General features: G+C 41.8%; 1 protein-coding gene across 1 annotated transcript in view; it reads right to left on the minus strand.

The window, feature by feature from the left end:
- LOC309550552 (uncharacterized protein) overlaps positions 1-26,939 on the minus strand; it is a gene marked incomplete at its 5' end in the record, with an annotated part of 102,246 nt that overhangs the window by 32,147 nt on the left and 43,160 nt on the right. The window contains 5 exons of the mRNA XM_082250904.1: positions 8,832-8,925; positions 14,240-14,420; positions 14,466-14,671; positions 15,512-15,638; positions 21,112-21,320. Coding sequence (XP_082107030.1) covers positions 8,832-8,925; positions 14,240-14,420; positions 14,466-14,671; positions 15,512-15,638; positions 21,112-21,320 — 817 coding nt within the window. The remainder of the gene's footprint in view (positions 1-8,831; positions 8,926-14,239; positions 14,421-14,465; positions 14,672-15,511; positions 15,639-21,111; positions 21,321-26,939) is intronic.

The following is a 26,939-nucleotide window of genomic DNA, read 5'->3' on the forward strand; positions in this document are numbered from 1 at the left end:
GTACTGTGGGGTTTGTGGTAGGGGGCCTGTACTGTGGGGTTTGTGCTAGGGGGCCTGTACTGTGGGGTTTGTGCTAGGGGACCTGTACTGTGGGGTTTGTGCTAGGGGGCCTGTACTGTGGGGTTTTTGCTTGAGGGGTTTGTGGGGGGTTTTTGCTTGAGGGGTTTGTGCTGGGGGGGGGTCTGTACTGTGGGGTTTGTGCCACTCTCAGTCCGTGTATCCCATAATAGGGTGTCTCTCACAGTATATCCCATAATAGGGCCCCTGCTCCTTATTATGGGATATACTAGTACTGATGGACCCCTTAATATGTGATATATTGGGAGAATTTTTTCACGCAAGCAAAATACAGGGGACAAAATGGGTGGAGTCTATAAGGGTGGGACTGCTGAGAAATGGGAGGGGACAAAATGGAAGGGCGGGGTCTTGCACCCCACCATCTTCTGGGACTCTCCCTGTTCACACTGGTCGGCATATTTTACTGGGCAGGACTGAATTCCAATCGCAATCCATTCCATCCTGCCTAGCAGCAGCACAGCTAGCTTTCAGAACAGGCTATGTATGAGGGGAGGGGTTTCCTTCTTGAGTAATGCTGTGATCTGGGAGGAGGGGCTTGGAAGGTTTGGGCTCTTCTTGTAGGTGTGATTGGACAGGATTGAATGCTAAATAGGATGTAATAAATCCCACCCACCATTAGAACTGTGAAGGAAGTTACATAATTTACAGAGTCCACAAATAGGAGTATTATAGACTCTACCTGCTGCAGGAAATGGCTGCAGAAGGGATAGAGTCTATCAGCAGGATATTCAGAATGTCACATGGTGCAAAGCCACAACTAAACCCAGAATATCAGGGGGTCTGCAGACAACAGAGCAACATGGTACAGAGGTATGGTCTATGCTGGAATTGATCATTCCATTCACTTTTGGTGAGTTCAGCTTTAACTTCTAAAGTGGCCCTAGGTCCATAGAGGCAGCACCTCAGGGAAGCTAAAAAGAAACTATCTAGAATTTCATGCAACTGCATTGACCTATTCCTCTGTGTTTTGGACCTTAGAACTGAACATCTCTACAAGATAAACAGTAGATGTTGAAAATAAAAAAAACATCTTGCTCAAAGTACTTTGACTCTTATGTTGAACAATAAATGCAAACATATTGACTTAGGCATGAAACTCCTGTGGCCAGTGATTTGGCTTTATTACAAATGGTTGCTCTAGCTATATTGGCAGGAGAAAATGTTTTCCAGGGAATCCAAAAGAAGGGTTGAATTAGGATTTATGAGCTAAGGTATTCCATACAATGTTTAGCAATCTGAAGTGCTGGAACAGGGCTGTCTTGTTTCTGTAACAGTAAATTCCAGACAGAAAATATTTAAGGGTTAGGAAACTGAATCAATGCATTAATAAAGCAGAAATATCACTATATAAGGCAACCTTTGCTACCCCATTCACTCCATTCTCACTCCAGTGGCGCTCGCTCGCCCCAAGACCGATCCCACGAACTGACGTACCCATACATCAATTTGTGCATCTGAGCCAGCCTGCTGCAGTATATATGCGGTGGGCGGTCGGCAGGTGGTTAACCGCCAGCATGCTAGGGAAGTCTATCAACACGTGTATCTGCATGACTGCACAGTGGGGCACTGCCACTGACTCACAATGATGTTGATTTGAAGGGAAGGCTGGTAATCCTAGGGAATGGGATATTGGTGGGTTATTCACCAGGCCATAGGCATCAGGAGGAGTACAGCAGCAGATGTCAGTGGTGGGGCACACACATGACATGACATGTTGATTTTGATTAGAAGAATATAATCCTATGAATATTGGTGCTTATGCACCAGAGGCAGGAGGAGAGACTTTGCTTGTCAGCTCTCAACGCTGCACCTGCACATTTGCTGCCCCATCCCGGCCTCAGCCTACATTCACATTGGTTCGATTTGACATGCAATTTGACATGTCAAATTGCATGTCAATTTGGAGCCAATTGCCAGCAATGACATCGGCCCAATCAGTGCGACGCCGACTTTGCGGCACCGCACCGATTCCCAAAAGTAGTTTCTGTACTACTTTTGGCGATTTGTCATCAAACAGGTAGGGGAGATCAGCAAACGGGTGTTCACTGATCTCCCTTCCCTCCACCTGTTGGTACCTGCTATGCCAGTCTCAGGTCTGCCAATGGGTGCATGGAGCCCAGGAAACATGTGTGTGTGTGGGGGGGGGGGGGGGAGGTGGCCAGCACTAACGGGGGGTGTGTGGAAATTATCTGGTGGCTACACTGCTAATGGATTGTTTCCATATGACAGGCAACACTTGGTTTGTCAGGTTTATACACAGTAAGTGAGATGTTTTCTTTTGGGCCTTGTTTTCATTTACATTTACAGGGCAGGAAAAATGCATGGCTGAACTACGTTTGCCACCACCCAACCACTCCCTTTATGCTGCAAAGGCACTGCCACTGTCAGGGGCGTAACTACAGTGGTTGCAATTGCAACCGGGTCCCATGCTCCAGGGGGCCTGTGTGGCTTCCCAGTACACCTGGATAGGAGGGGCGGTGGGGGCAGCATGTAGAGAAATCCCTGTCCTCCTTTTTCCCCCTGTAGCTGCAGGAGGAAAATGAAGGTGATTGGTTCCTCTGTATGCTGCCCCCGCCACTCCTCCCATCCATCCAGTTCACTTGTGTTCTGCTGTCTCTGGGCCCCTGTGTGCTCCCCTGGTCCACCCCCACCCCCCACTGTGATCCCTCCCCTCTCCTGCCGGCTGCTGCAGGGGATGAGTCACAATAGAGAACCAGGAAGGGGTGGGTAAATATGTAATTTACTAGCTCCTTTCTTTTCTGAATGGACAGAGACATAGTCAGTGACATTGTAAACAAATAAAATAAAATGATAAAAAATAATACAATTAAAATACCAAAAAATAAAAACTATTGACACCAGTGGGTGAACTTCCAAGATCGCAAAGGTCACACTTGTGACCGAGCCCTGGCATTCCACCACCGTGGGGAGGCCCCAAGATGGCAGGAAGGGGGCCCACTGCAGAACTCGTGAAAGGGCCCCACTGCAGGACCGTAATAAAGGGCCCCGCAATGAGAGTAAAGGGCCCCAGGATCAGTGGGAAGAGCCCCGGGCTTGAAGGGAAGATCCCCGGCCAGGGATCTGGGGGCCCTTCATGGTTTCTTGCACTGGGGCCCTGAAGGTTCTAGTTACGCCTCTGGCCACTGTCATGCATACAACAGTGGTGCCAGGGGGTTTTACACACACACGGCCAATAGCTTTATCCACTGGGAGTGTGTAAAACCCTCAGCTGCCACTGCCGTACTACATACTATGGTGGCAGTACCTTTGTAGCATAAGGGAGAGTGATTGAGTTGTGATAAATGTGGCTCAGCCATGCGATTTTACTGCCCTGAAAACGTAAATGAAAACAAGGACTAAAAGAAAGCATCTCACTTACTGTGTATAAACCTGACAAGCCAAGTGTTGCCTGTCATATGGAAACAATCCATTAGCAGTGTAGCCACCAGAGTATTTCCACACATCCCCCGTTAGTACCGGGGCGGAGCATGGGTGACCGTAAAATGATGCCCCCCCTGAAAAAAGTTCTACTGATGCCCATGCCTGAGACTGGGACGGAGATTTGTCTTCCAACAAGACAATGATCCAAAACATAAAGCAAAATCTACAAGGGAATGGTTCACAAATAAACATATCCAGGTGTTAGAATGTCCAAATCAAAGTCCAGACCTGAATCCAATCGAGAATCTGTGGAAAGAAATGAAAACTGCTGTTCACAAACGCTCTCCATCCAACCTCACTGAGCTCGAACTGTTTTGCAAGGAGGAATGGGCAAAAATTTCAGTCTCTCGATGTGCAAAACTGATAGAGACCTACCCCAAGCGACTTACAGCTGTAATCGCAGCAAAAGGTGGCGCTACAAAGTATTAACTTAAGGAGGCTGAATCATTTTGCACGCCCAATTTTTCAGTTTTTTATTTGTTAAAAAAGTTTGAAATATTTAATACATTTTGCTTTATATCTTTATGTTTGAAGCCTGAAATGTGGCAAAAGGTCGCAAAGTGCAAGGGGGTCGAATACTTTCGCAAGGCACTATATGAGCTATGGATGGCTTTTAGATTCAGTTGTGCATAAAAATCTGCATACCTAATATATAATATGTACCAATTTTAAAGAAAACATGAGTGAGCAGGCAAAACATAATTATTTTATTTCTTATGGGATTCAAATTCAACTAAAGGTCATAACAGAATGTAAAGAAAATTCTGCATACCCTTAGTTAATAATACTGTGTATTGCACACTTGCCTCCAGGCTACGCAAAGTCTTTGGCCATCTTGCATGAACCACACGTTTGAAATCTCTCCAGAGTGATGATTTTAAGGTAAGGAGATTGTGATGGTCACTCCAGAACCTTCACCTTTTTCTGTTGCATTAGTGCAGGCTCTCTCCCAAGCTGGCTCTGTTTGTTCATACAAAGTGGGGCTTGTCCCCTGCAACCCTCTCCCTCCTCACTTGCTGCGATAAACAGCAGCTGCAGCCAGTGGCTCCTGCTGCTGGCTTTGTACCTATGAGAAGGGAGAGAGCCAACGAGCTGCTTTGTAGCAGGGGCAAGATGTTTGGTACCCAAACTGGAGAGAATGCACACAGAGACCAACGAATGCAAAGTGTATTAATACAAAGTTCCTACAGGGTGGTAACAGGATCTGTGTAACACTGCCAAGCCCAGCTTGCAACACAGTCTCCGTATTGCAGAAGATACTCAAACAGCTTACAATGCCCAGGAACATCTGAAGAAGGTGGTGGCTAGAAGGCAGTCTGGCAACAAGGTGCTTGGAAATGGCAATGACATTTTCCAGCTGCTTTGTTTTGTTTTGCAAACAAAAGCAGCAAGGAATCGGATCCACAGCCATACCAGACTCTTATCCTAGATAAGGGTCTGCTATGGAATATTAGAGGAACCCCACAAAATAAAAAAATAAAAAATACTTTAGGGTTCCTCTCAAAAATCCTTCATGAGGGTCTAAGGGGGAACCCCATGAAAAAATAAAGAAAAAAGCGTGGGGCCCCTCCCCAAAATCAACACCTGATTTTTATCTGAACATTCGTGGCCAGTAGGTGTAAGTGCACGAACCAACCCCCCCCCCCGGAACCATATTAGGTCACATGCACTCAACATGGACAGGGTACCTTGACCCCCTTCAGGTCCTGAAGACAAGAAAAACAGTACTGCACCTTTAAAAACCAAATCAGCAGTTGCACATTTTGGTCTTGGTGTGTGCAGGACAAGCCATATAACTCAACAATTACATAATAGAAAACCATTACACTAAATTTGACTAACAGATGTGCCCGCTGGGAGTACGGTATAGACTGTATGTAGTATCAGCTACATAGATTATACAACGCTGTGTCGGCAGTGGGGTGGGGAATTCCCATCCTGCTCCTGGCACAAAATCAAGTTGAGCTGAGTGCTGCTGAGCCATTCACAGGAAGCCATGTATTTCATCAATGAGTACAAGGCTTTCTCTGGTTGGCTGAGGTGGAAAAGTGGACAAAGTGAACAACCTGTTTGCCTTTAATAAATCAACCCACCAGTCTCCCATTATGCCTTTTTGAAGAGACAGTCCCAGTATTGGAATGATGGAATCCAATGCCTCTATCCCTCTCTCCTCCACAATTGCCCCTCTTTCAGGTCTTGAAAAAGCGTGGGGTCAAAAAGACAAAAACAATTTTACGCTGTTATGTTTCCTTTTTGATGATAAAAGAGAGAGAGCTTGTTATAGACTTTTTGAAGTCCTTGAGTGGAACACCTCTTTCTGTTGAATATATAATTGTGTTTTACTGTTTCATTTAATGATAGCGCATCACATTTATTTAGAGTGATTTTTGTCACTTTTTTGCTTGCAGTTTTTAGCTAACTGATGCACAGAATATTTTTAAAATATTATTTAGAATATTCATTAGAATATTGATTTTTGTTTCTTGCCACTAGAACAAATGTATGTGCATAAGCACATTTAGAAGCATACAGGTGTCAATTACGCCGGAAAACTCCTCTGTGAACAGTTTTGGAGAATTTTTTTAATGCCCCTAAACGCTTAAATACCCTTGTAAATGACACAATATGCATATGCACATTAGATAACCTAGAGATGCTTTCAGGAGACGTGGCATTTTTGTCTGTCCATGTGCATGAGGTCTAAGTGGTCATGAGTACCAATAAAGCCAATGCTGTGGGGCTCACTTCCAGCTAGAGCTAAGGTATAGTCCCCCACAATGCCTCCTTGAAGCGATGGGGGTTAATTCACTGGATTCTGCATGCAATATAAAGGTCACATGACTATTTTTTCAAAAAACATCACATGAGATAATAAGAGAGTCAATTCGAATATATTGAATGTGAGGTAAATATGGCAAATAAAAAAATAAATGAAATAAATAATTTAAGTCAATTCATTCTTAACATATTTATTAAGCATGAAGCATGGATGAACAGTTTGACATTTTGTCCATACCCAATTAACCGGAGTTAAAAGGAAGCGAAAGTTAAATAAAGCAAAATAAAATAAATTTAAATTAAAATCAAATCAAATCAAATAAAGAAAAAGTTATGACAGAAATTCTTGCACATATTTGGGGAAATCTTTTTATTCCAAAAGCTATGTGAACTGTTGCCCAATGACCTTTTATTTGTAAAACGTATCCAGAAAATAATACAAATTATGGAAAAAAAAGTAAATTCACTAAAGAACAGACATTTGTTACTTATCACCTGGCAGGAGGCAGTTGATATTTTAGCAATGTACAAAATCACAATTAGGGGAACTCTGTATTGGCGAGTAAGGTAAAAGTATACAATTTATCAGCAGACATTTCAGCAGAGGGAGATAGTTCTATGCATGAAGGCACACTGAAATGTTTTCACAGTTTCCTAATATTTCTGTGCATTTATTTACAGAACTATCTTCCTCTGGTGCAGTGTTATCATGTAAAAAGAAAAATTGGGTAAAAACGATGCCCAAAATAACTCTAAGGCTCAGTTCACACTACGTCGCTCCGACTTAGGGGGCGACCTGTGAAGTCGCGTGCATCGCGACTTTGGCGCGACTTGCACGGACTTCATAAAATGAATGTCTATGCAAGTCGCCTCCAGGTTGCCCCGAAGTAGTACAGAACCCTTTTCCTAAGTCGGAGCGACTTGTGTCGCTCCTATTAGAACGGCTCCTGTACTACACAATGGGAGCGTGACGGACCGCGACTTGTCAGGCTGACAAGTCGCGGTCCAAGTCGGATCAATGTGAATGCGGTCTAAATTTAAGTGATATCGCAAAACATAAATATTTAACGCATTCTGTATATAATGAATTTTTTTTTTGTAATTGACAACTTTTGAGATAAATACCAAATTAGTTATTTTAACTCAAAAATGTATGCAGTATTTACGTATCTCTTAGTGAATTTACCCCATGGTTTACCCTTTCCCTCTTTCCTCCAAATCTGCCCCTCTTTTTTGGTCTGATGTAGAAACCTGTGTTAAAGGAGAAGTTCACCTTTTGTAACATGTAACATGTTAATCCTATACCCAGGGCGTAACATGTAACCTGTTACTAGCACCCCCCCCCCCCCCCCGAATCCTCAATGAACTACCATTTGAGTGCTGTGGTAGTTTATTAATTCTTCCTCGAAGTGTGAAACTGCCTGCCTATATCATGTACAGCAGACAGCTTATACTGACAGTCTGCAGGGGACCTGCATGGCACCCGCAATCTGCCGATCACGGGTGCTATGCTTTCCAGGCTCCTTCCAAAAAAAAAGAAATCGTAAATGCACATTTTTCTACCAGCTAAAAAAAAATGTCTATTTATTATATATACAATATATATTTTTTTAGTAGAACTTATCCTGAAATGTGCTGCTCATTGTTAATATTGAAAAAAATGCCCCTTCTCTTTTGGTACCTATGATCTCAAAGTTGTCAACGTTGCTTTGCTTTTTCCCTCAATGCCTATTTATTTTAAATAACTTTATTTTTACTTTAAAAACAGGAGAAACAAAAGAAAATTGAGTCACTGCATGTGAAAAGTGAAAAACATTTGAAGGTATAACAAATTGCAACCATTATGACATATAAAATCACACGAACAATAAATATATTTGGACACATAGGCACAGTCTTGATGTACTGTATTTGTGTGTCCAAATATTATTGTGTGTCTTGATATACTGTATTTGTGTGTCCAAATAGCCAGTAAGGCCTAGTTTACATTTGTGGCCCGGAAGTGGTAAATACAGTCCCTTAACCTAAACACTGCACATACTATACCACAGGTCCTGTTCGGTGGGTAGTACCACCAAAAAACATGACCGGTTCAAGTGGGTAGCACACGTTTGTAGAGTGGTGCTGCAGTCTTTGAGGGGTTAAAACAGGCATCCTAGAGGTGACTTATCGCTTCTATGCCACCTGTCAAATGCTTCTGGGAAGTGATCTATTGCAGAACGCTTTTCAAAGGAGTGGTAATGACAGCCACAAGTGTAAATGAGCTCCTGTGGCAATGTGGGGATCAGCAGGAGGAGTCACTGAGAGTATAAAGAGACAGAGAAGATTGATAATAAGTGTTAGTTATTTAGCAGACTTTGGTGTACATTTCCCCATCAATGGAGAAGGGTTCATTGGTGCAGGCAGCTGGAGAGATAAGTGTGTAATTGCTTTTTTGCAGGTACAGTTTTTAATTTAGAAACAGAGCTACTTTAAATTCTCAGCAGCATCATTCTATCATGCTTGCTTCTTCATCATTGATGTCCCAGAAGAACTTAAGAGTTAGACCCTTCATCTTTTCTTTATAAACTTTGTCAAACTTCTCACTTTGTGCCACTGTCATTCTGTTTTTCCAGTCTCCAACAGTGCCTGATGAAGAGCAATGGGAGAGGTTTATACAGATGGCAGTACACAGCATAATAAAGAAAACACCATATAATGAACAGAAAAGCAATGAGTTCTATTTTGTACACCTTGGGTAAGTTACATGTGGCGGGTGAGTTCTGCTTAGCAATAATTAATGGAAGAGGGTAATGATTTGAATGTACCTACAGGACAGCACCATAGTTCATAATGTACACTTTTTGTGAGATACTCCATAAGGGTTTATTACTTGCGATGCAGACACTGCAACATTTTATCATCAGAACACTGAAAGTGCATCAGTTGGCTGTAATGAATCAGCCACTCCCATTCAGAATCAATCTGGGCAAGACATGGAGAAACAAACAGCTATGTCTTCAGAGCAAAAACAGGTAGGAATCTGCAACAAAGTTTGTTAAAATCTTTGCATCGTACATTGATCACACTGAGATGATTGTTTTGTCTCAACAAAAGTGGAATTACTCTTAAAAGCAGAGTTCCGCCCAAAAGTGGAAGCTCCGCTTATCTGCTGTCACATTTGGCACCTTTCGTGGGGGGAAAGGGGGGGATGGGTACCTGTTTTTGACAGGTACCTGTCCCCACTTCCGGGAGACCTGACTGCTGAGAGATATGGCGAGGTCCTCCGGAAGATTGGCCTCCCTCCTTCTTCCCCTGCCGCCAGATGTGCAGTAGGGAACCAGCTGTGAAGCTGCAAGGCTTCACTGCCAGTTTACCCTACAGGCAATGGTGGTGGCAGCATCAAAGAGCCGATGGAAACATTGGCTGGGGTGCCGACATCGCCTGATTCTAGGACAGGTAAGTGTCCGAATATTAAAAGTCCGCAGCTACAGTATTTGTAGCTGCTGACTTTTAATTTTTTTTGTGGTGGGTGGTTGGACCACCTCTTTAAGTCTGTTAGAGTTTCATTAGGGTTGATTTACTAAAGAAAAATAGAAAGTTCACTTTGCAAGAGAATGTTCCCCAGAGCTTAGTATGAGGTGAAGCTCTGCTGACTTCCACCATCAAATCATATACAAGTGTAGCTTGGTGCCTACCATTTTTGTGTTGTGAACCTCCACTTGCTTGTTCCTCCTCCCCCGTTGCTGTGATACTGCTGAGGGGAGCCCTGGGCTGCTTACACTTCAGCTGGCTCTCTCCTCTCTATTGTTTGCTGCTGTGTGGAGTGGGCTGAGTATTAATATGTGTGTGCTTGATCTCCCACTCACCCAACCTACTGGCTGTGTACAGGCACACAGCTGTGTGACACAGCAGCTCTATAAGCAGTCCCCGCTCACTCCTGCTTCTTCCTCCTCACCCCTCCTGGTAGTGGAAGTTCAGATCCAATGGGAAGAATGATGATGCCTCCCGCACATGACACTAGGACTTGTAGTTCCTTTAGGAGCAAAGAACAATACAATTGATGGAGGCTAGGGGCTGCAGAACGTCAATTCCCAGGATGCTCTGTGTCAACAAGAGGAGAGATACAGCTTTTTCATAGGCAAAATTGCAGCCCAGTGCAGAGAATGAGACAGTGCAGACCTGTTGCTGGAGTCTGTGAAGGGCACCAGGGAGGCAGTGTGCAGAAACCAGTGTGAGTAGATTAATGTGGTGCTTGGCTATACTGAGGTCATAGAGGTCAGGACCCAAGGTAGAGATTAAGCTACAGAGAGAGTTTCTGTGCCTTATTGTGAGGATTGAGACTTCTAGGACCAATGACTTCCAAGTGGACTGGACCTGATCCATGTTATACCAGGAGTGGTGAGCAGAACTACCAAGCTTAACCTTTTTCAGCCAACAGTTAATGCTATAGAGACCAATCTCTACCCAACAGCCCATTAGCCATCTTTCACGAATAACATTAAAGAGACAGCTTCACATGCATGCACCACCTTACAGAAAGGGCCCCACCATCAGCCAACCAACCAATGACAATTAGGTGCCAGGTACTTTATACACCACCCTTTGTTAGGAATAGGGATGATCGAACTTTTGAAAAGTTCGGTTCGGCCAGAACATCTGAACTACCCAAAAGTTCGGCCCGGATTTCAGAACCCCATTGAAATCAATGGACCTGAACTTCGGTAATCAAAAAACACAATTTTAAAGCCCTAAAACCCAATAAATGCCCCTAAAAAGTGCCTAGGGTTCTGGGTCATGCCCCAGGGACTATTAATCACACAAAAAAAGTTCTTAAAAATTGTCATTTTTGAAAAAAAAGCCAATTATTGAAAACATTAAAAAAAAAATTAAAAAAAAAATTTCTTTGGATTTAGTATTTGGGGGGGGGGGGGGGTCTAAAAAGTGTACCTGTGAAGTTTCAGCTCTGTAGCATGTCCAGAACCATAAAAAAAGATCATTTTTCAGTAGAGCGGGGATGGTGGGACCCCACTTTTACACTTACATGATTTTTTTGGGGGGTTCTGGACATGCTACAGAGCTGAAACTTCACTGGTACACCTTTTAGACCCCCCAGACACAAAATCACACAATAAAAGTTCTTAAAAATTGTCATTTTTGATAGATTTTTGATAGAGAGCCAATTATTGGAAAAAAAAAAAATTCTTTGGATTTAGTATCTGGGGGGGGGGGGGGGGGGGGTCTAAAAAGTGTACCTGTGAAGTTTCAGCTCTGTAGCATGTCCAGAACCATAAAAAAAAAGATTGTTTGTATTAGTGCAATTATAGATCTGGAATATGGCTTCTCGCTTTTCACACCTTGCCGGTTTAATAGCAGGCGTTTTTTTTTGTGTGCATTTTTTTGGGTTCTTTGGAGTCAGGAAAAACATCTGAACTTGTGTATAGTGGTACTGTATACACAAGTTCAGATGTTTTGCCTGCCTCCAAAAACCCCCAAAAAATGCCTGCAACAACACACCTGGGCATTTTTTTTTGGCGCTAGCGTTTTTTTGGGTTCTTTGGAGGCAGGCAAAACATCTGAACTTGTGTATAGTGGTATATATACCACTATACACAAGTTCAGATGTTTTTCCTGCCTCAAAAGAACCCAAAAAAATGCCCAAAAAAAAACGCCTGCTATTAAACCGGCAAGGTGTGAAAAGCGAGAAGCCAACCTCCTGTGCTGAAAGTGTTATAATACAAACGATCTTTTTTTTATGGTTCTGGACATGCTACAGAGCTGAAACTTCACAGGTACACTTTTTAGACCCCCCAGATACTAAATCCAAAGAATTTTTTTTTTTTTTTCAATAATTGGCTCTCTATCAAAAATCTATCAAAAATTACAATTTCTAAGAACTTTTTTTTGTGTGATTTTGTGTCTGGGGGGGTCAAAAAAGTGTACCTGTGAAGTTTCAGCTCTGTAGAATGTCCAGAACCATAAAAAAAATGATCATATAGGTGTAAAAGTATGGTCCCACCATCCCTGCTCTACTGAAAAATTATCTTTTTTTCTGGTTCTGGACATGCTACAGAGCTGAAACTTTACAGGTACACTATACACAAGTTCAGATGTTTTGCCTGCCTCCAAAAACCCCCCAAAAAATGCCTGCAACAACACACCTGGGCGTTTTTTGTTTTTGACGCTAGCATTTTTTGGGCATTTTTTTGGGTTCTTTGGAGGCAGGCAAAACATCTGAACTTGTGTATAGTGGTGTATATACACACATACTTATATGTATATACACACCTAGACATATATAGGTGTGATAGGAGCAGAAATATATTGGTGTTAATTATTTCATTAGCGCAAGTAGTTTTTTCTGCTCCTTTCACACCTATATATGTGCAGGTGTATATATATATATATACAGACATGTGTGTGTATATATACCCCCTACACACATGTTCAGATGTCATGTCTGACTCCAAACATGTGCTCAAAAAAGCACTAGCAACGCCTGCAGCCAAAAATGCTGGCGGCGGCGAAGCCATATTACGGAAACGAAAGTGACTTGAGAGAAACTAGCTTTTCTCTATAGCGGTCACCCTGCTATGGAAGGGTTCGGTCACCCTGCCATAGCAGTCACTGTCAGTTCACCCTACACTACATTACGGTCACCCTGGTATGGAAGGGTTTGGTCAGTCAGTCACCCTGCCATAGCAGTCAGTTCACCCTACACTACATTACGGTCACCCTGACACTTCATACTTTCCTACAGAAACTACATTTTTGAAGCTAACTAACGTGTAAAGGAGCACTCTAACTACACTAGATATCCCTTTCCTCACACTAATAAATGCTAAATGACACTTTTAAAGTAAAATTAGCTTCCACTCTCTTCCATGTCCAGTATAACAATGCTAGGAATTTGGCGGGGGCTATCTTATATACTGGGGGGCGTATTCACTAATGATTGGTCTAGGGACCCCCTAGTCACTCCAATCACATTCCTAGCATTCTCCTGCCCCCTCAATTGGCTTTTGTTAATGGTTCTGGTCCAATCACGGGCTTTTAAAGCCCATTTCCTGAACCATTGCATTTTGGTCGGTTCTGGTTGCCGAATTCCGAACTTTTTGGGCAAAAAGTTCTAAATTCGGCCAAACCTCGAACACCCAATGTTCGGGCCGAACCGATGGTCGACCCGAACTGTTCGATCATCCCTAGTTAGGAACACATACACTCACCCACTAATGTGCTGTACGTGCAGAGTACACCCAGGAACTTTGTTTAGGTATCTATTACTAGGTATAAAAGTGAGGTTTCTTTATGCCATTTATGCTTTGACAGTTGATGCTCTTTTTAATGATACTGTGTCGACTTATTCCAGTGTAAGTTATTGGTCGTAGGTAAGGCTAATCTGACGCCAGTTAATCTCAGGTAATCTGTTGTTCTGTTTACTTGTTCTATTTATTGCATTTGCTTACCCTTCAATAGTACATTTATCTTATTAATTCTTAAATTGCTTGAGGTCTATTTTCTGTATAGTATCATAGAGTGGAAAATATTATCACTTAAACTACACAGGTATGAGTACCGTAAGACCAGGTGTGTAAGTGGGGGCCGAGCAGCTTCTAGAGTCAAGACAGGAAATAGGGGATCCAACAAACCCAGCGGCTCCTCTGGAGTAGTGCTACACAAGCAAAAAGTGTGTGTGTGGTTTTTTTTTCATTTTCTTGCAGGTGATTGGGTATTTTTTGCAAAGTAAAAAACTTCACCACAAACAACTTAGCTCTAGGGAAAATTCTCTTGCAAAGTGAACAACCTATTTGCCTTTAGTAAATCAATCCCATTTTATCTGAAAAGTCAACTTACCATACCAGATATCTCCTACAGATGTCTCAAATTGCATGTCATGCAGGTAAAAAACCCTCTCAACACACTACTACTTTTTTTTAACTGAAATAACTGAACAAAACTTTACCTTTGCGAAGAAAGTCTCCTTTTTCAAAATCCAAAATATCCTTTGGAATAAACTGATAATTAGCAAGAGGATCTTGTTTCATTGTATTGAATGATGATTTCTCCACCACTGTATCTACTGCTTGGTCATCAAGTTTGATATCCACAAAGTTGCATATTTTCATTACAGCTGATTTAAGATCCTAAAGCAAATCAACTATTGTAAAACACATTCAGAAAAAGAACACAATATACAGCAAATTTAAATTGGTAATGGTGGCAAAATAATTTATTTTCATCTGTAAAAGCACAAATCCACCAGTTATCAAATAGCAGCAAATATGTAGTACAGTACTTGCTTTTTTCATCTCCTCATAAGTCATAAAAAGAATATTGTAGTCCTCTTTGTGGGTGTACCAGCCTCTAAAATGATCAAACCATGAACCGGCCATCACTGTAAAATAAAGGAATGTTCCCAAGATTTTATGATTCAAAATGCAATGGCATGTGATGTGAAGTCTATAATTTAGGTTGAATATATTTTCATTATTATTATTAAAGATTTCAAGAGTAATACAAAGAGAAATCCACATTAGAATTAAGAGTACAGCTCAACAATTACGACACACATGTATGAATACAGTCAAAATCAACAACCCAAGACAAATGCAATGATAAACTCTTCAGCGTACTGTATATGGAGTTGTCTTTGGGTTAACCTCCCAAGGTAAGGGTTGAAAGCATGGACGACTGCGATACGGCCAATGCACTCACAAGGTCAGTGCAGTGTCAGGAGACACTAAAAATACATTAAATAAGAATGCACGCATTCTATAATTTAAATGATGTGAAAACACTCAAAGTATAACTTCAGCCAAAACATTTTTTTATTGTTTTGGATAGATTAGGGAAAGCTAAAACCTCTATCAGGTTTTTATTGCTCTCAGTATTTTTATTTGAGAATCTAACCTTATTTATCCTGGGGACCATTATCACCAATAGAGAAATCTAGGGGAACCCAACATTTTATGTTTTTTACTGGGACAGGAATAGAGGCAATATTTCTCAGTAGGGACAATTCTTCTGCTGACAATGTTCAGAGGGTGGACAACCCCCTTCCTGATGAGGGCAGAGAGAGTAATAAAAATATGACAGAGGTTTAAACTCTTCCCATACTATCTAAAACTAGAAAAAAAAGTGTACGCAGTTAGTTTAATTATAGAAAGTTAGTGCAAATACGTATGTTATCAGTGGGTATTCTATTCAGTAAATACAATATTCCTTAGTAAACTACCTCTCCCAGAGAAGAACAGGTCCAAGAAGGTTTCCCACTGTAATGTGATCTGAAACCGGGTAAATAATTTATAGAAGTGATAATATGACACCAAGACATCTTTAGGATTTCTGCTCAAATAGATAATCTGTAAGGATAAAATATAAAATATTAAAAATTTGTATATGTGTGTGTGTGTATGTATATATATATATATATATATATATATATATATATATATATATATATATATGTATAAGTATATATATATATATATATATATATATATATACAGTGGGGATCGAAAGTTTGGGTACCCCAGGTAAAAATTTGTATTAATGTGCATAAAGAAGCCAAGGAAAGATGGAAAAATCTACAAAAGGCATCAAATTACAGATTAGACATTCTTATAATATGTCAACAAAAGTTAGATTTCCATCATTTACACTTTCAAAATAACAGAAAACAAAAAAATGGCGTCTGAAAAAGTTTGGGCACCCTGCAGAGTTAATATCTTGTACTGCCCCCTTTGGCAGGTATCACAGCTTGTAAATGCTTTTTGTAGCCAGCCAAGAGTCTTTCAATTCTTGTTTGAGGTATCTTTGCCCATTCTTCCTTACAAAAGTTTTCCAGTTCTTTGAGATTTCTGGGCTGTCTGTCACGCACTGCTCTTTTAAGGTCTATCCATAGATTTTCAATTATGTTGAGGTCAGGAGATTGTGAAGGCCATGGCAAAACCTTCAGTTTACGCCTCTTGATGTAATCCCCCATGGATTTTGAGGTGTGTTTAGGATCATTAGCCATTTGTAGAAGCCATCCTCTCTTTAACTTCAGCTTTTTCACAGATGGCATCAAGTTACCATCCAAAATTTGCTGAAATTTTATTGAATCAATTTTTCCTTCTACTCGTGAGATGTTCCCTGTGCCACTGGCTGCAATACAACCCCAAAGCATGATTGATCCACCCCCATGCTTAACAGTTGGACAGAGGTTCTTTTCATTAAATTCTGTGCCCCTTCTTCTTCAAGCGTACCTTTGCTCATTCCGGCCAAAAAGTTAAATTTTAACCTCATCTGTCCACAGAACTTGTTTCCAAAATGCATCAGGCTTGTCTATATGTTCATTTGCAAAGTTCAAATGCTGATTTTTGTGGTGAGGACGTAGAAGAGGTTTTCTTCTGATGACTGTTCCATGAAGACCATATTTGTACAAATATCTCTTTATAGTGGAATAGTGTACCACAACTCCAGTGTCTGCCAGATCTTTCTGGAGGGATCGTGCAGTCAAACGTGGGTTTTGAATTGTTTTTTTTACAATCCTGAGAGCTGCTCTGTCTGATATTTTTCTTGGTCTTCCAGATCTTGCTTTAACTTCCACTGTTCCTGATGAGTTCCATTTCTATTTTCATTCCGAACAGAGGATATTGACATCTGAAAATGCTTTGCTATCTTCTTATAGCCTTCTCCAGCTTTGTGAGCGTCAACTATTTTTAGTTTTTGTTTTCTAGACAAATGCTTAGAAGACCCCATGGTGCTGATTGTTGGGGCAAGGTCAGATGAGTCTGGGCATTTAAAACCTTTAAGATTGACATCACCTGGTCTTCCCAGACGATGATTGAGAACAATCCATGACACTGGCAGGTCTCAGCCTTGCAAAGGGGGCAGTGCATGCTATAAATTCTGCAGGGTGCCCAAACTTTTGCAGACACCATTTTTTTGTTTTCTGTCATTTTAAAAGTGTCAATGATGGAAATAAGATCTAACTTTTGTTGACATATTATAAGAATGTCTAATCTGTAATTTGATGCCTTTTGGAGATTTTTCCATCTTTCCTTGGCTTCTTTATGCACATTAATACAAATTTTTACCTGGGGTGCCCAAACTTTCTATCCCCACTGCATATATATATATATATATATATATATATATATATATATACATATATATATATACACAGTGCTTTGCGAAAGTATTCGGCCCCCTTGAACTTTTAGACCTTATTGCCACATTTCAGGCTTCAAACATAAAGATATAAAACTGTAATTTTTTGGGAAGAATCAACAAGTGGGACACAATCATGAAGTGGAACAAAATTTATTGGATATTTCAAACTTTTTTAACAAATAAAAAACTGAAAATTGGGCGTGCAAAATTATTCTGCCCCCTTAAGTTAATACTTTGTAGCGCCACCTTTTGCTGCGATTACAGCTGTAAGTCGCTTGGGGTATGTCTCTATCAGTTTTGCACATCGAGAGACTGAACTTTTTGCCCATTCCTCCTTGAAAAACAGCTCAAGCTCAGTGAGGTTAGATGGAGAGCGTTTGTGAACAGCAGTTTTCTGTTCTTTCCACAGATTCTCGATTGGTTTCAGGTCTGGACTTTGACTTGGCCATTCTTACACCTGGATATGTTTATTTGTGAACTATTCCATTGTAGATTTTGCTTTATGTTTTGGATCATTGTCTTGTTGGAAGACAAATCTCCGTCCCAGTCTCAGGTCTTTTGCAGACTCCATCAGGTTTTCTTCCAGAATGGTCCTGTATTTGGCTTCATCCATCTTCCCATCAATTTTAACCATCTTCCCTGTCCCTGCTGAAGAAAAGCAGGCCCAAACCATGATGCTGCCACCACCATGTTTGACAGTGGGGATGGTGTGTTCAGGGTGATGAGCTGTGTTGCTTTTACGCCAAACATAATGTTTTAAAATTGTTGCCAAAAAGTTTGATTTTGGTTTCATCTGACCAGAGCACCTTCTTCCACATGGTTGGTGTGTCTCCCAGGTGGCTTGTGGCAAACTTTAAACAACACTTTTTATGGATATCTTTAGGAAATGTCTTTCTTCTTGCCACTCTTCCATAAAGGCCAGATTTGTGCAGTATACGACTGATTGTTGTCCTATGGACAGAGTCTCCCACCTCAGCTGTAGATCTCTGCAGTTCATCCAGAGTGATCATGGGCCTCTTGGCTGCATCTATGATCAGTCTTCTCCTTGTATGAGCTGAAAGTTTAGAGGGACAGCCAGGTCTTCGTAGATTTGCAATGTTCTAAAACTCCTTCCATTTCAATATTATCGCTTGCACAGTGCTCCATGAGATGTTTAAAGCTTGGGAAATCTTTTTGTATCCAAATCCGGCTTTAAACCTCTCCACAACAGTATCTCGGACCTGCCTGGTGTGTTCCTTGTTCTTCATTATGCTCTCTGCCCTTTAAATGGACCTCTGAGACTATCACAGTGCAGGTGCATTTATATGGAGACTTGATTACACACAGGTGGATTCTATTTATCATCATTAGTCATTTAGGTCAACATTGGATCATTCAGAGATCCTCACTGAACTTCTGGAGAGAGTTTGCTGCACTGAAAGTAAAGGGGCTGAATAATTTTGCACGCCCAATTTTTCAGTTTTTTATTTGTTAACAAAGTTTGAAATATCCAATAAATTTCGTTCCACTTCATGATTGTGTCCCACTTGTTGTTGATTCTTCACAAAAAATTACAGTTTTATATCTTTATGTTTGAAGCCTGAAATGTGGCAAAAGGTTGCAAAGTTCAAGGGGGCCGAATACTTTCGCAAGGCACTGTATACACAGTATGTACCCAATACTTAAATGATGCCTTTTTTAGGTTGGTGTTTCAGCAAAATGTGGATGTAGTCTTAGTTCCTATAGATGAAACCCTTGATACCATGATGTCACCATGGATGAGTGGAAGAGGACTACAGTGGAAACCTGTGAAGCTCTGGTGAACTACATACCCAAGAGGGTTAAGGCAGTGCTGGAAAATAATTGTGGCCACACAAAATATTGACACTTTAGGCCCAATTTGAACATTTCCACTTAGGGGTGTACTCACTTTTGTTGCCAGCGGTTTAGACATTAATGTGTTGAGTTGTTTTGAGAAGACAGCAAATTTACACTGTTATACAAACTGTATACTCACTACTTTAAATTGTAGCAAAGTGTCATTTCTTCAGTGTTGGCACATTAAAATATATAATAAAATATTTAAAAAAATGTGAGGGGTGTTCTCACTTTTGTGAGATACTGTATATACATATTATATATATATATATATATATATATATATATATATATATATATATATATTTTTTTTTTTGCATTCAATTAATATCATTATCATTATTTGATCCCCTACAGATTTTGCAAGTTTGCTCACAAAGAAATGAAGGGTCTATATTGTTTATCATAGGTGTATTTTAAATGATAGAGACAGAATATCAACCAAAAATCCAGAAATAACACATGATATAAACGTTAAAAATTACTTTGCAGTTAAATAAGTAAAATAAGTATCTAATCCACAATCAAAACATAACTCAGTACTTGGTGGAAAAACCCTTGTTGGGAAGCACAGAGGTAAGACGTCTCTTGTAGTTAGTGACCAGGTTTGCACACATCTCAGGAGGAATTTTGGTCCACTCTTTTTTACAGATCTTCTCTAAATCTTTAAACGTCTCTTGGCTGTCTCTTGACAACTCGAAGTTTCAGCTCCCTCTATATATTTTGTATAGGATTAAGGTCTGGAGACTGGCTATGCCACTCCATTACCTTAATGTGCTTCTTCTTGAGACACTCCATTGTTGCCTTGGCCGCAGTGTCGGCCCGTCCATTGGGGGCGCCGCCCTCCTTATCCATGCGTCCAGCCCCTAATCTACATACAGGGCGCCGGACACATGGATTCCAATAGGGGATTTTTTTTTTAAACACGTGATTTGAGCCAGAGGCTCTAATAGGCTTCAAAAAATTGTGGGCTCGGGGCGCAGAGCACTACGCCCTGAGCCCACCCAGTTGTATGGCAATAGCGAATGAATATTCACTATTGTCACACTGATTCTCCTCCCAGCCAATCAGGAAGAGGGTTGTGAGACCCCTTTCCCGATTGGCCAAAAGGAGAAGCGATCTTACTGTCCAGTGGCCAGGAAGAGGCAGAAGACACATGGCTGGAGGAGCAGCACAGCGGCTCAGCCATCCAGCACTCCCTGGCTCAGACAGGAGGAAGGAGGAGGTAAGGAGGCACACTGTTCAGGGGGAGGGAATGTGTTGCCTGCTGACTGACTGACTGACCGACCAACGGACTGACTGACCAACCGACGGGGGGGGGGGGGGTGCATTGGTTTGCTGCCCCCCCCGAATTACTAAGCACCAGCCGCCACTGCTTGGCGGTATGTTTATGGTCATTGTCATGCTGTAAGACCCATCCATGACCCATCTTCAGTGTTCTGGCTGAGGGAAGAAGGTTCTCATCCAAGATTTTACAATACATGGCCCCGTCCATTGGCTCCTCAATGCGGCAAAGTCGGCCTGTATGTTTAGCAGAGAAACAGCCCCAAAGCATAATGTTTCCACCTCCGTGCCTGACTGTAGGGATGATGTTCTTAGGGTAATAGTCAGAATTTTTCTTTCTCCAAAAGAGCTCAATTTTGGTCTCATCTGACCACAGCACTTTCTCCCAATCCTTCTCTGAATCATTTAGCTGTTCATTAGCATGACAGTATATGTGCCTTCTTGAGGAGGGGGACTCACTGTGTTTGGAGGAGGAAATATTTTTCCCACTGTATTCTACATAAATTAGAATACTAAAAATCCACCCGTATTGCTTACTTTTGTTCTCTTGAACCTGAGATCTTTTGGCATAAGATAGTAAGGCAGGTGTGATGTGAAGAGGCGGGGAGATTTTCGGCTATTAAAGTCAATGTTGTAAATATTATATTCGATCCATGGAGCTCTGGCCATATTGTCAATATCTTCTGATCCACTCCTATGTCCTTCATGAAAGATTAGATTTAGAACTTGCTGTGTCCATATTGTACCTGCAATTAAAATTTTAGTAGTTTTTACATTTTTTTGATCCTTACAGAAAACGCTGTAAACCACTAAACATACATCATTACTATATTGTCCTTTGAAATTGTTGATATTAATAGATTTTTACACTTTTTAAGTTACAAGTCATGGCTCCATAATATTCCATTCAGCTGTCAGAAAGACAAAATAGCAAGCCAGGGTAGTATACCCAATATTTGAATAATGCATTCTATGAGACTGATAACAGGGCCACAAAAAAAAAAAAAAAAATTATATATATATATATATATATATATATATATATATATATATATATATATATAAAACACAGAAACTAGAATAAAATCATTTTTTGTAAAAACAGCTCTTAAATAAACCAAATATTTTTTTTGAAGATCTAAAACTAATTATATTTTCTCTAACACAATTAAAAATAACAGGTCAGATAACAAAATAAGTCATAGCTGGTAGCTACAGTATACGTATCAGGAAAATAGATGTCTATGTTAACATTCTGTTACACATGGAAAAACTTTCATTACTTCTAAGTCAAACAATAAAACCAACCTATACATACTGTATATGAACTGTGGGACACAATGGAGATACTATACTAATGGCAAATAGGTTATTCAATGTACAAGGTCATTTTCCCCTAGCTTAGTAAATGAGTTGAAGCTTGGGCTAACTTTTTTTTTTCCTTGCAAGTGAATTTTCCCTTAGAATAGTGAATTCTGTGAAAATCCACTTGCAAAGCATACCCAATTTACCTTTAGCAAATGCACCCAAATATGTAATCTCTGTGATAAAAAGCACCTGTCAGATTTAGTATGTCGGACATATTATACAAACACAGCATAAATGGCTGAATTAACAAAGATTCGATGTACAAACTAACTTCTAGTATCTTAGCCTTTCAAGACATTTTCACGATATCATAAAAATTACTTTATGGCTTTCATTTTACCACCCATTTAATTTACAGTGCATCTGGAAAGTATTCACATTGCTTCACTTTTTCCACATTTTGTTATATTACAGCCTTATTCCAAAATGGATTAAATTCAATATTATTCTCAAAATTCTACAAACAATTCCCCATAATGACAACGTGAAAGATGTTTGTTTGAAATCTTTGCAAAGTTATTAAAAATAAAAAAGAAAATAATCACATGTACATAAGTATTCACAGCCTTTGCTCAATACTTTGTTGAAGCACTATTGGCACCAATTACAGCCTCAAGTCTTTTTGGGTATGATGCTACAAGCTTGGCGCATCTATCTTTGGGCAGTTACTCCACTTCTTCTTTGCAGGACCTCTCAAGCTCCATCAGATTGAATGGGGATTATCAGTGCACAGCCCTTTTCAGACCTCTCCAGAGATGTTCAATTGGGTTCAAGTCTGGGCTCTGGCTGGGCCACTCAAGTACATTCACAGAGTTGTCCCATAGCCACTCCTTGGCTGCGTGCTTAGGGTTGTTGTCCTGTTGGAAGATGAATCTTCGCCCCAGTCTAAGGTCCAGAGCGCTCTGGAGCAGGTTTTTGTCAAGGATTTCTCTGTACATTGCTGCATTCATCTTTACATTGATCCTGACTAGTCTCCCAGCTCATGCGCTGAAAAACTCTCCCACAGCATGATACTGTCACCACTATACTTCACTGTTGGGATGGTATTGGCCAGGTGATGAGAGGTGCCTGGTAGTGATGAGCCGAACACCCCCCTGTTCGGTTTGCACCAGAACACAGCAAACAGGGGAAAAATTTGTTCAAACTCCATTGAAGTCTATGGGACTCGAACGTCAAGAATCAAACGTCCTAATTTTAAAGGCTTAGATGCAAGTTATTGCTCAAAAAAAGTGTATGGGTACTGACCTGGGGAACATGTAGCAATGCAAATTTTTTTTTAAAAAAGATTGTTTTTAAAGGAGCAGTTATTTACTGATTTTAATGAGGCTTAAAGTGAAACTATAAAAATGGAAAATTCCTTCAAATATCCCCTTAATGTGCCTGTAAAGTAGCGCATCTGTACGATGTATGTAGCCTGCTGCAGCAATACTGACATTTCTAAAAGAAAAAATATCATATACAAATATACATACAAATTTCAAATCGCATGTACATACAAGTGCAAATAAATTGGGCCTTGGTTGTTGGTGGTGCCTGAACACCTCAACCCCTCGCAGTTGCTCTTGCTGGGTGCAGGAACGGGCCCTGCTGCTAAAAATTCCATACAAATTTTGAAATCGCATTTATATTCATCACACAGGTGCAGACAAATTGGGCCTTGGGTGTTGGTGGTGCCTGAACACCGCAACCCCTCGCAGTTACTCTTGCTGGATGCAGGAACGGGCCCTGCTGGTAAAAATTCCATCCAAATTTGAAATCGCATGTACCTGTCATACAGGTGCAGAAAAATTGGGCCTTGGTTGTTGGTGGTGCCTGAACACCTCAACCCGTCGCAGTTACTTTTGCTGGGCGCAGGAACGGGCCCTGCTGGTAAAAATTCTATACCAATTTGAAATGGGCAAAGATAAAGTGTTGTATGTGTTCGTATCAGTGATCTAGTGGGGGCGCTGTGCTGCTATCTGCCTGGCCAAGGTTGGGTGTTGGCTATGCAAACCTGTTGGAGTGATGGGGACCTGGAACGTTAATAGCGGCAGGAACTGAAACTGAAATTGGGCCTTTGGTGTTGGTGGTATCTGAACACCGTAACCCCTCAAAGTTACTCTTGCTGGGCACAGGAATGGGCCCTGCTGCTATACATTCCATACAAAATTTAAAAATTGCATGTACTTGTCATACAGTTGCCAAAAATTGGGCCTTTGGTGTTGGTGGTGCCTAAACACCATAATCCCTCACAGTTACTATTGCTGGGCGCAGGAATGGAACATGGTGGTAAGAATTCCATACAAATTTGAAATCGCATGTACTTGTCTTACAGGTGCCAAAAATTGGGCCTTTGGTGTTGGTGTTGCCTGAACACCGTAACCCCTCACAGTTACTCTTGCTGAGCGCAGGGCACAGGGACAGGGCCTGCTGTTAAAAACTACACACAACATTTACATTTTATGCACCTGTCATACAAGTGCAGAAAAATTAGGCCTTGGGGGTTGTGGTGACCTAAACCAAAAACATTGTTGGAAGCTAGCAGAATCAAGGTTGAGGAATTCGATAGGCAGCATATGCAGTCCTCAAGGGATGGCAGACCCCTAACAAATTCAAACAGTTACATCAGCTTAAGGGGCTTGATAGTTGCTGTTGATCCAGGACTGATTCATTTTGATAAAAGTCAGCTGGTCAACAGAGTCTGTGGACAGACGCACCCTTTTATCCATCACAAAACCTCCAGCAGCACTAAACGTCCGTTCGGAAAGCAAGGCCTCCTCAAGATGTTTCATCCTCTGCTCCCTCTGCGAAGGCAGGATGAGCTCTGCAACTTTACCCTTGTAACGAGGATTAAGAAGGGTTGCCAAACAGTAATTATCCCTCTCCTTCATAGCACGAATCCTCGGGTCCTTTTGCAGGCTTTGCAGAATCAAGGAGCCTATGCAACGTAAGTTTGAGGAGGCATGAGCTTCTGAGTCCTCTGGGTCACTAAGGATGACATTGTCAGGAGCAACCTCTCCCCAACCACATACAACTCCTGGGGTTTCTGGAGAATCAAAACCATCCCTTGAAGACTGCTGTATGCTATCCTCTACATCCATGCTGCCACAATCCTCCTCCTCTTCCTCCTGTGTGTTTTGTGTCCCTGCAGGCATGATATCTGCATAAAGGAGGCCTTGTGAAGAAAGGAAGTCCTCCTCTTCCTCCTCCTGTTCAGCCTTAAGTGCCCTGTTCATGATTCTACGCAGCGTGTGCTCCAGCAGGTAGACTAGAGGGATAGTGTCACTGATGCATGCATCGTCCCAGCTCCCCATCCTTGTAGCCTCCTCAAATAGTGACTGGACGGTGCATGCATCCTTTAGCAAAAGCCACTGGCGTGGCGTAAAAAAGCCAAGCTCCCCAGACCCTGTCTTTGTGACATACTCACACAGGGACTCATTCATGGCCCTCTGCTGCTTGTGAAGCAGCTGCAGCATTGCTAATGTTGAATTCCACCTAGTGGGCATGTCACAAATGAGGCAGTTGGTGGGCAACTTTCGGTTGAATATCAGATAAGCAAGCACTGGCATTGAATGAATGCCGGAAATGGCCACATATTTTTCTGACCTGCCTCAGGAGATCTTGGAAGCTCGGGTATCTGGTCAAGAAATGCTGCACCTTCAGATTCAGGACACGTGCCATGCATGGAACATATGTCAAGTGTCCCTGTCAGAGGGCGGAGAGAAGGTTGGTGCCATTGTCGCATACAACCATTCCTGGCTCAAGCTGTCATGGCGTCAACCATCTCTGAGCCTGCCCCTGCAGAGCTGACAGAATCTCTGCACCGGTGTGACTCCTATGCCCTAGACAGACCAACTGAAGCGCGGCATGGCATCTTTTAGCCTGACTGCTTGTGTAGCCCCTTGAACGCTTAGGGAGCACTACTGCTTCAGAGGACAATTGAGCAGAAGAGGACATGGAGGAAGAAGAAGGGGAGGAGGTCGTGGAGTAGCCAGATGTGGCAGAACCAGCACCAGCTTTTTGGAGGCGTGGTGGCAAAACAAGCTGCAACACTGAACCCTGTCCTGCATCCTTTCCAGCTGCCAGCAGAGTTACCCAGTGCCCCGTGAAGGAAATGTAACCTCCGTGTCCATGCCTGCTGGACCAAGAGTCAGCAGTAATGTGAACCTTCCTGCTGACTGCTCTATCCAACGAGGCCAAAACACTACCTTCCACATGACGGTAGAGACCTGGAATAGCCTTATGCGAAAAGAAATGTCTTTTTGGTACCTGCCACTGTGGTACAGCACATTCCGCAAATTTGCGAAAGGGAGCAGAGTCTACCAGATGAAAAGGCAGCAATTGTAGTGCTAGCAATTTGGCCAAGCTAGCATTAGGAAGCTCAGCATGTGGATGGCTGGGACAGTATTTCTTTCTACCGTTCAGCAACTGGGGTAGTGAAATTTGCCTGCTGCTCAAATCAAGCGGTGGTGTACTGCTGGCAGATTAGGTGCAAGTCTCTGTGGCACTCATTGCTATACCATCATCCCTCTCAATGCAGGGTTTTGAGAAGACATGAGGTATAGTAGGATTAGAGACCACAGATGAGGAGCAAGGTGATGTATGCTTGTTTCGATCTTGTGGCTCTTTCAGGTGCTGTTGCCAATGGACTGCATGGCAGGTCGTCATATGCCTTGTCAAGCATGTGGTGCCCAAGCGGCTGGTTTTCTGGCCATGCTTGATCCGCTTCAGACAGATGTTGCAAACAGCAATGCTGCAGTCTACTGCACATGTTCTGAAAAAAATCCACACTAATGAACTTTTTGAAGTCACTGGGGAGTTTGCAGCACCCTGCACCTGTGGAGCTCTATGCTGTGACGCAATAGGTTGGCTACTTCTATGGCGGCCCCTGAAGCACATCCTACCTCGTTGGAGTTGTGCCTCCTCCTCCTCCCCCCCTCACTTTCCTCCTCTATCCCATCAGGCACCCAAGTACAGTCAGTGACCTCATCATCCCCTTCCTCCTCATCACTGGAGCA

Source organism: Pelophylax lessonae, assembly GCF_965119305.1.
Source record: "Pelophylax lessonae genome assembly, chromosome: 3".
Lineage (NCBI taxonomy): Eukaryota > Metazoa > Chordata > Amphibia > Anura > Ranidae > Pelophylax > Pelophylax lessonae.